Source organism: Diprion similis, chromosome 8 (genome assembly GCF_021155765.1).
Source record: "Diprion similis isolate iyDipSimi1 chromosome 8, iyDipSimi1.1, whole genome shotgun sequence".
Lineage (NCBI taxonomy): Eukaryota > Metazoa > Arthropoda > Insecta > Hymenoptera > Diprionidae > Diprion > Diprion similis.
The window spans coordinates 6,890,896-6,900,639 of record NC_060112.1 but is presented as its reverse complement, the minus strand read 5'-3'; the positions used below and the strand labels follow the sequence as shown (position 1 = coordinate 6,900,639).

The window sequence follows — 9,744 nt, the reverse complement described above, 5'->3', positions numbered from 1 at the left end:
AGAAATTACAAGAAACCTAGTTATCTATAAGTAACTGATCCGTGACTTAATATTTATACATACGATAAGTACTTCTTTTCAGGACTGGATAACGGTATTAAAATGGAATTATCTTGAATTTGCATTTTCACTTTCAAATAGAGTTGATCATGCATTTTCCGATTTGCAATTTTCAACGTATGTGCGGACGGATTTAACCCAGCTTTGCATTTTGTTTGTGTAAAAGAGAAATTACAAGAATTATTCGAAACATGAGAATAGCGACGTCGAATTTAGTCCTGAATAAACATACGTACATTGCAAACACACGCACTTAAACTTTATTAAAAGTGATGTGTGTATGAGAACAAAATATAAATTAGTACTATATAATTGAATATAACGAATTCCTAAATATGTAGCAATAATGAATTACTGGGTTATAATTAATCCGATCAGTCGCAGAAGTATTTTTACAAATTTATAAAGCATTGTGACTCTGAAGCTAATATATATTAATTTTTTTTTCATGTGCTTTTAACCGTACTCTCTGCTTATCGATATTTTAAATTACTTATCGCAGGCAAAATCTTCAAAGATTAATTCTCTTTCAAAAACAATCATTCTAATTAAAAGGCCTATAATTATAATTGAAGAAAAACTATAATTACACAATCAACTGTAGTTTAACAGAATTCAATGTTTTTCAAGATTCACTCAAAAATTATGCATTACAATTATCGTATGCAAATTCATATACGTATGTCTTATCAGCAGGTTGACTACAAGAAGTTAGTCTTAAATTCTCCGATACGTTTCCTAACTTTGTTCCAGGCTATAAAACTAGCCCGACGATATAAATTTTCAACATTTTATGACTGTTTTGCACAAACGCGGCACGTTTTTACCTTCGCAATAAGAAAGGAACACTATTTGCTTTCACAATATTATCTTGTCGAATGACTTTGAGTAACCATTTTCACTAAACAAAACTGACCCGAATCATATTTAGCATCGGTAGAAGGCCAATTTTGTTGCCATAAAAATTTCAATACACTTTATTCTAGCGCAATAACTGCTAAAGTATACTTCAGGATATGACGCAGCAACATCTCCTGCATTTACCCTTCTCTCTGACAATATCATTTTTACATTTCTCAGTGACTTTTCGCGCTGTTAACCCTAGCTTTATATTACCGTCTTGACTCTGGGTCGAGTTACTTCGTGTTGTATTTAACGATGCCAGTACTTCATTACGGGTTTCCGATTTGTAAGCGTTCTCAGTTTCGTTAGGCAATGCTGTGTTAATCGAACTGTACGTATTTAAACTATCATTTATCGCATTGGCAGTGTTGCCTGTTTGCGATTCGTATATGTTTGGTATTACACTGGCTTTAGTACTACTACCACTACTGCTACTATCTAAATTATCTACGACCACGTTTTTTTCTTCTACGTTATACTTTTCCGCTTTCGTAACGAGAAGTCTTTCCTCTTCGGATGACACTCCATTTTTCTCATACCGTTTAGCTTTCGACGAGTCATCATCAGTCGATAACTTTTCTTCCATAATAAAAGTTTCATCATTTTTGTCTTTAGATACGTATTTATTATTGTTATCTCTACTTATCGATTTTGTATCTTTGTACGAATTGACTTCCAGTTTCAGTTTCATGTCATCGGTTAAGCTATCTATGCTTATTTTACTTAATCTCTTCTTATCCCTATCCTTGTTAATACTGGAATCCTCGATTGAATAATTTCTTTCGTTGAAATTCTCTTTGACGTTATCACAAAATCTTGTTCTTCCGTCGTAATCACTTTCATCGTAAATCCTACTGCATATCTCGTCGGATTTTTCCAAGCTAGAAGCTTCGCCGCTAATGGTTTTTGTCCTATTATCCGAATAGGTGCTAAGCCTAGCTTCGGAATACGCGCTGTGTCTCTCATCGTTAATATGAACCGAACTTGCGTTCGACTCGAAATTGCTAGCATTTATGATAGCTATTTTCGGTATCACCATATCTGTACCTGCCTCGTAATACTTTAGATCCAACAAATTCAAGCTAGATAATGATTTGCGATTATTAACATCTGACCGAAAATTGTCGTAAACTTGATGCTCTTTACCCTGCACCCAAGCCCTCGTCAACAATTGAGATCTCTGCCAGGAAACGTCGCTGTTGCTCCAATTCTTGCTCGCTCCAATTTCACTATCATCCTCTTCATCTTCCCTTTGTTTTTCACTTTCAGATTTCTCGACAGTTGACGCGTAGTACAGGTCGCAATCACTTGGACTTTTCTCAATCTTCTTCACGTGGACGACATTCTTTCGGAAGTTACAATCCCGCTGTTGTCTTTTGCTCTGTACAATAAGCTCAAGCTTGGATTTTAGCAGCGCCGGCGACACTGCAGTATCCAGCCTCTTAGATGCGGTCGACAATCGAGGCGCGGACTGATCGTAGCCAATTTCCATATTGTAATCATCAGGCGATTCAAGGTCTGGCAACGCCTCACCAGGAACAACTAGTGCACAAGGACTAGGACTATCCATGCTGTCTGGCGTGTACGGATCATGCTTAATGGTAGCAGCGTGCAAAAGGTTAGACGATGAATTGTCGATATGCGATTGTTTACTATCAAGGTTGTAACTACGACAATCAGGCAACATAGACAATCTATCGACGTAGCTGTCGGGTACTTTGAAGCAATACTGCGGAGCGTTAGCCAATTCGCAACAGTTTACTGTACCTGCTTCCGATAGTAGAACAATTCTCAGGTAGACAGGCTGGAAATTTGAAAACAAAAACACAAAAAAATGAATAAAAAATAATGCAATGTTCAATGTCCAGCTACACGCATCGATTAGTCGGTAATTATTGATTCATGGCACTTTTCTTTGTCAACCTCTCCATTATTTATTGTAATATGTAATAAAAGTGTAATACTAGTGATGAAAATCTTGTATTTCTTTTTACATCTTACTTTAGTTGAAATAACAACAATTTTAAGTTTAATTTTTTTACTTTTTATTGAGAATAAAAAAATTAAAAAAACTATGCAGAGTTTACAGAAAAGATGACAAGGAAAATCTCATATCTTTCTACCGAACTACAGAAACGTAATTAATTAAAAAACCTGTATTATAAGATGACATATCACCTGGGATTTGAAAAAAATTTTCCTTTTTGTAAATCAGATTTATAATAAATATGTGACTTGGTGGTAATAGTGAGACTTTGCGACCTATGTATTGAGTTGATTCACTTACTATGATATTGATTAGTGATCAAAGATAAGATCAATGATTTTTTTTTTGAAAGTAATGATTAATGATCGAAAAACGACTACAAAATTCAAACGATGTATCTCGTGAAGTTATCACTGTTTTTTGAAGAGTGCGAAATGTCTATAAATAAATTGAATCACAATGGTATTCGAAAATTAATCTCGATTTGTTATTCAAGAGTTTCAACGTAGGAAATTAAATTTCAAACAAGCCCGTTCGAATCTTCAATGTCTTTGAATGAGGATATTTTCAATTCCCGATTTTCTTGTTATGCTATTTCAAGTATGTGTAATTTTCATTTTCACACCTTTTATTTCTTTTGCGATTGTCAAAAGTTTTTCTGCGTCGTTTACAAATACGTTTTTCGGAATCCGAATAGACATTGAGGAAACCAAGGTAATTCGGAATTGATTAAAAAATGTATATAGGTATATATAAACATATAATTAAGGTAAGCGAATAACAAGACACAATTAGAACGAATATTCGAGAAATCAGGTACAGTGTCACACTGGCAAGCCCCATGATATACACTTACAATGTGTTTACGTAACATACTTAATTGTGGGGAAAAAAGCGTGGTAGAGAAAAACGGAACAATAAATGATAGACAAATAAGAAAATAAAATGAAACAAACTTGAGTGAGAAAGGAAATAGAAGAGGGGAAATAGACAGAGAAGTTTTTAGGTACCTTAGTGTTTAGAGAGTCATTCGAAACTCCAGAAAAACAGGCTGCACCGTAATCATTAATTGTAATCAGAATTAAGAAGTGAGCATAAATGATAATATTATAATATCGACAGAATTTTATCGCTTCTAAATATAACCCAGCATTGAAAATAAATAATATGTTTGTATATATATATATATATATATGTGTAAGCTAAATTTAATTTAAACAATACTGAAACAAGTAATAATCTCACCTTGTGATCACCCATGCACGTTGTTGGACCAATGATGCCGTATTCTACTGCGTCAGATGCGGACGCCTGGTACAAGTGAGAACAAAAGTAAGAAAAATACTCAAACGGAATAGTTAATAAGTTGAAGGGATAGATTTGAAGAGCAAAGAATTGTACTTTGGCGCAGAGTGAAGAAAAAAGAAATTCTTTCAAACTCACATCTTGGGCCAGTGTTTTTGCAATCGGACTTAGTAGAACTCGATCGCACCATGCCGGAACTCTAGTTTGCATGTAATTACTCCCCTCGTCAATATTCTCCTCAAACGGATAGCTGGGTAAAAAATTAATTGGAAATTCTAATAATCTTCCTTCAAAGTCTTCTAACTCTCTGTCGTACTCTCGAAGCTGTAAAAACAAAGACAAAGCGATTTTGTTTAGACATTTTTAACAACACAACATGTACTGTAAAGATTTTAAATAGTAACGATAGTAGAGTACAGTAGGGAAGATTTTTTTTCTCATCAGATAAAGGTTTGTAATGCTTACCCATTGGCCACTGTTTTTCATGAACACGTCCTGGTGCTCGAAATGCGAAAACTCTTTTTTGCCCAAGGTTAGAATCAAATGGTCGTCTTTATTATGGAATTGTAATTTTGAAAAATTATTTTTATTCGGCAGTTTGCTCTCTTGAGTGTCTTCTGTAAGTTTCTGAAATAGAATTTGCAAACTAATAGATTAAAGGAAAAACAAGGAAAGAACAGTCACTTTTACACTTTCCATTAAATGTCCTCACCTTTATTACACCAGCGGTGTCTGTCCTAAAATTAAAATCTCCAAATAAGAAGTAAGGAACGTTTGGATACTGATCGTTGTGAAATCGATCCAGGGTGTGCTCCAAGGCTCTTCTTCGAGTTTTACTGTATACCGACGGAAACTGTAAAAGTTATAAATACAAGCTAAGATTGATAGCGACAAACAACTGTTGATTTGTGAAACGAACAAGCAATGAAACGAAAAAAGAACCATGACTTGAATTCGCAAATAGCATCTTTTATTTATGACATAGCAGAGAAACTGTGTTAAAAATAATGTCAATCTATGTGTATTCTTTGGTTCATTTTGTTATTCCGTTAACTACGGATTGCAAAAATTTGTAAATTTTCAACATGATGCGTAAAAAAATTAATTTATTTACCGTTTCCATTGCCACAAAATTACTGGCGTCGTGAAACAAGTGAATGTTTATGAGATCAAAAACCGTTCCATTGATACTCCATCGGGTTCTCAGGAAACCTTTTCTGGACCACTTACATTCTGGAAAAAAGTCTTGAGGGAACTTTGCCTTTTCTTTGGTTGTGACGGCCTCAATGTTGCCAGAATGTACATCTTTTCCGCTTACCGGTGAAAAACTTGATTCTAAAATGATGATAAATATTTGTCAACATATTGTTGGTTAATTTAAACTTGAACTAAGCACCAGGCAATTTAAAATTTTTAAATCGTTACCTTTAAAATCCCACAATAGTACATCTTTCAAAGATTCATGTATAAAATAGAAATTTCCCAGTGCCTGCAAAAAACAGACAGGTATCAGAATAAGTGGCAAAAAGAATAAATGTTGAGATTTGGCTAAAGCCTAAATTGAAAACAGGGAAAAATTTATACACGTACGGTGAAGTGTTCAGCGGATGAAAAATCTTCATCAAGAAAAACCCTCACTTTGTCAAACAGCCTTAATTCTTCCGAGGACATCAACAATCTGATTAAAACAGAGCATAGATAACAAAATTAGAATGACATTCCACAGTGATTTATGGGTGCAGTAAATCAAAATTTTCCTCATTGTGACATACTTCTTCAGCACTGTTAATGTGACGAAATAACTGCTTTGCTATCTGGTTCACCGTGTCCTTTTATTTACCCTCTTTATTTGACTTAGTGTGACTAGCTGATTACTATGAAAAATCGATGCTGCTGCCACTTCTGGATAATTCCGATTATCTTAAATTATGAGTGAAATTTATCAAGTTTTGAACTGGTGTTGCAGAAGTGGAGCAAAGTTTTAAATTCTTAATTGAATATACTAGAAGAAACCTTACAACACGACCTGAGAGAATTTACATAACATAATATATTTAATTCCTACTATGATTACAATGTCGAGTAGTAAAACTGTTTGTATCTATTCTATCGAGCATTTTCATACCTTTCTGATGACTTACCTAACGAAATATTCGACGTGCCTCATGCTCTGCTCGTAGTTTTTTCCACCCACTTCCTGGCAGTGAAGCGCTATGAACTTTGGATCTAATCTTGCTATTGTCTACAAAATTTCAATACAGTTTGTTAAATATCAATCTGTGACGTTTGCAGGATATGCGATATGAAATCTAAAAAGTGATTTTAATCTATACTTAATAATTAGCTACGATTTTTTTTTAAGAAATTTATCTTGGTTACAACCCTGACTGTTTTACACTGGCTAATATAGAATTTCTTTCATCTGGCATGAGCCTCTTTGACTTTGATAAGTTCTCCGGCATAGTTGTTTTCAGTTCATGAGGTTTTCCCAAACGCTAGTTAATGACTTTGATCGTTAAAAGGCGGAAAACGAGATAAAATAAAATACAATTTTCTCAAAGTGAATCAAGTGGGACCAAGGTAAAATTTTGACGAATTGCAACTTTGACAAATTGGCAAAACACTGATAATAAAATTCATTATTTTAACAAGTATAAAAAAAAACCAGTCTCATGTACGAAACTTTGTCTATCCATTTTTACTTACTGATCATTCTTGTATCACCGATGTTGATTTAAAGAATAAGTATTTCTGAAAAATAACTGTGATTCGACAAAATCTGTTCTTTCCCTATTTGTCAAAGTCAGCTCGGAAGCGGTTCTGCTGGAATTTCCAAGAAAAGTGGCAGAAAAAACCAAGTACTGATAAAATTTGTCAGAGACGTATAATTATGAATCAGTTGATTCATGATAATTCCGGTCCGGAAATGATCTCTACAAATGTGGAGAATTTTGAGTCACTGCAAGCAAGTAACTGCCTGAAATGCAATAGACTGTTTCATCATACTTCCTAGTAAATACTTTCATTTGTGTGAGACAAAAAAGTAAAAAGGAACACTGCTTCAATGATTCAAGTAGCTATACACTTTGATAAGCTTTTTATACCAGGAGTTGTTCGATTGTATTTGTCCCAGAAACCAGAGGTGGCTGGTCCAATGATTGCTAAAGTCTTTTTCAAGTTCAAATAGATATCAAGTAACTTAAAACTATGCAATAATCGAAATGCCTCATACCACATGTGAAGAGAAGAAAAACGAACGCATGAAGAAGATAAAAAATGAAGAAGAAAAAGAAGAAGGAGGATTAGACAGTGTGCAATTATTATTATTAGCCCTAGGAGATTAATTGAGAAGTCAAAATATACTCACGGCCAGAAATTCTTCCGTCCATACATTGAGCATTACACCAGGCTGAAAAACAAAACCAAAGCCAATGTTTCACACATTTTCAATTCTTGTCTTTGTTGTTGGTTGAGCAATGATGACGATTACCGAATTAAACGATAATTAAATATCAGACTTTACACTCATAACGTTCTAATGCATCAAGAATATTTTCTGTACGTTCGATAATAAAAGAAAACTATGAATTGGCGCAAGAGTCAAACTTAAATCAATGTGATCCAAGATTTGAGCATAAATTTAAATTAACCATTGCTGAAGCAATATTTCTCCCAACATTTTCAATGATTATTAAAACTTATAATTAACAAATCCTTGCCTTCAAATTTAGTGGTAAATGCCTATGAGATTTCATACATGCGTCTCTGTTTACAGACATATCCCCGACCAAGGTAAATACACTATTTTATCCACCTTAAACGGGCAATTAACTTTTTGGGAAACTTTATAATAGCAGTGGTGCAAATACGATATATCATTTTTCAAATTGACAAACAATTACGCACTTGATTCTGATATGCGTAGATCATATCTGTGAAAACTATTTTTAAATTTAGTCATTAATTGATTTAGGCTTATGTGATTAGCCCAGCTTAATTTCTGGCAGGGATCAGCTTAGTCACGATAATTTTTTGCAACTTTCCTATAATCATCGATGGTACAAAAAAACGTAGTAGAAGAAAAAAGAATGCAAAGCGTAAACATCTGTAGTGCAAAAGTTCAGACGTTACACAGAGAGAAAGAAAAAAATGCATACCCGTTAAAAAAAGGTATAAATAACAAATATGTAAGTCCTCCATTGATTTACAATGTGTGCCAGAAAAATTTATACCGCACACACATAATTGTATTATATGTTTGCAGAAGAATAACAATAATGAAACTACGTATGAACCATATAATACAATGTTGCCTTGTGTTGAATTGTTGAAGAAGGAAGAAAAAAAAAATAAAAAAGTAAAAAATGTTCTCATTTGAAACGAAATGACATCATTCAATTATAGTACAGATAGATGAAAGGGATAAATTGAATACCCGAGCAAAACAAATAAAGGAAATAAGGAAGTAGAATCAGAAGTGAGAAAACTGAGAAATGGATTCAGTTTCAAAGCGTTATTCAACCAAGTAATTGAATCGGGGGAAAAAAGCGCCAAAAAACAAAAAAAAAAACTAACTACTATACCTCTTCGAATATACTGCCGACGTTGGCTGTAATTAGTAGTACCGGAACATAACCTGCCATCTCTACGATTCTTGGAAACTTGATCTAGGATGATATTGTCCACCGAGAATTGACGACACGATGTGAAAGTGGGGGATAAAGAAGAAGGAAATCCCCGATGATTATATCCTCGGTTTTCTTCTTGCCGATTTCTTGAAGCACGTTAAAATTTCAGTTCAATTCTCTTATTCTCACTCAAATTTCTATCGCACACCTTGTGCAATCAGATTTCGTCTGCTAATGTTGTTTCCACACCCGGACGAATCGGAGGAAACATCCGCACATCACAAGCACATAGATGTGACAATAAAATAATTGCCACTCGCACCCACGACGAGCCCTTAGTATTATTTAGCACTGACACGGCACTGTTTATTTCTAATCTACAACGAGGACGGTGAAGATAATTGTCGTGAAAAATGAAGAGGGGCTGTGAACAATGATCGGGGTGGAGAAGACTCGCGGCTGCAACCCCGTCGCTTCGTCGGACGACGCTGTCGTCGTAACGACGTTGATTGTTGTGAAAAAACACTCGTTTTATATCGGGTGACTCCGATCGAATCAACCCCCGTGGCGATATAATCCTTGGGACAACGGACACCGATAATCGGTGGCATCTGAAAGCGTACTGCAATTAGACATTTTATTATTAATTAGGTAACGCGGGGTTTTCAGCTTGCGTTTTAAGAGCGATCAAACGACCGACTGACGGACGGACTGACTGACTGACTACCGAGTTGACGAACGGAGGGGCGGAGGGGGAGAAAAAGGAGAGAGATATGTGGTGTAAATATATCCCTCCAATCTCTCGCCGTGTATACCGACGCACATACACCCGCGAAAAAATCCCCGCCTGCGCCTGTGCAT

At 35.0% G+C, this 9,744-nt stretch overlaps 1 protein-coding gene across 1 annotated transcript; it reads right to left on the bottom strand.

Annotated features, from left to right (window-relative positions):
• Positions 1-581: 581 nt before the first annotated feature.
• LOC124410008 lies at positions 582-9,604 on the bottom strand. The gene is made up of 11 exons (XM_046888088.1): positions 8,839-9,604; positions 7,623-7,664; positions 6,397-6,497; positions 5,846-5,933; positions 5,681-5,744; positions 5,370-5,590; positions 4,968-5,108; positions 4,721-4,882; positions 4,394-4,579; positions 4,196-4,261; positions 582-2,767 (listed from the first exon to the last, which is right to left on the bottom strand). The coding sequence occupies exons 1-11, from the start codon at positions 8,896-8,898 to the stop codon at positions 1,070-1,072; spliced, it is 2,829 nt and encodes a 942-aa protein (XP_046744044.1). The 5' UTR covers positions 8,899-9,604; the 3' UTR covers positions 582-1,069.
• Positions 9,605-9,744: the final 140 nt, after the last annotated feature.

Excerpts from the sequence above, each read along its gene's own strand:
- LOC124410008 (XM_046888088.1), bottom strand. The coding sequence starts at position 8,898 with ATGGCAGGTTATGTTCCGGTACTACTAATTACAGCCAACGTCGGCAGT. Across the intron at positions 5,109-5,369 it reads ATTTTGTGGCAATGGAAACG|TTTCCGTCGGTATACAGTAA; the intron begins GTAAATAAATTA and ends TAACTTTTACAG. Across the intron at positions 4,262-4,393 it reads CAAAAACACTGGCCCAAGAT|GCGTCCGCATCTGACGCAGT; the intron begins GTGAGTTTGAAA and ends CACTTGTACCAG.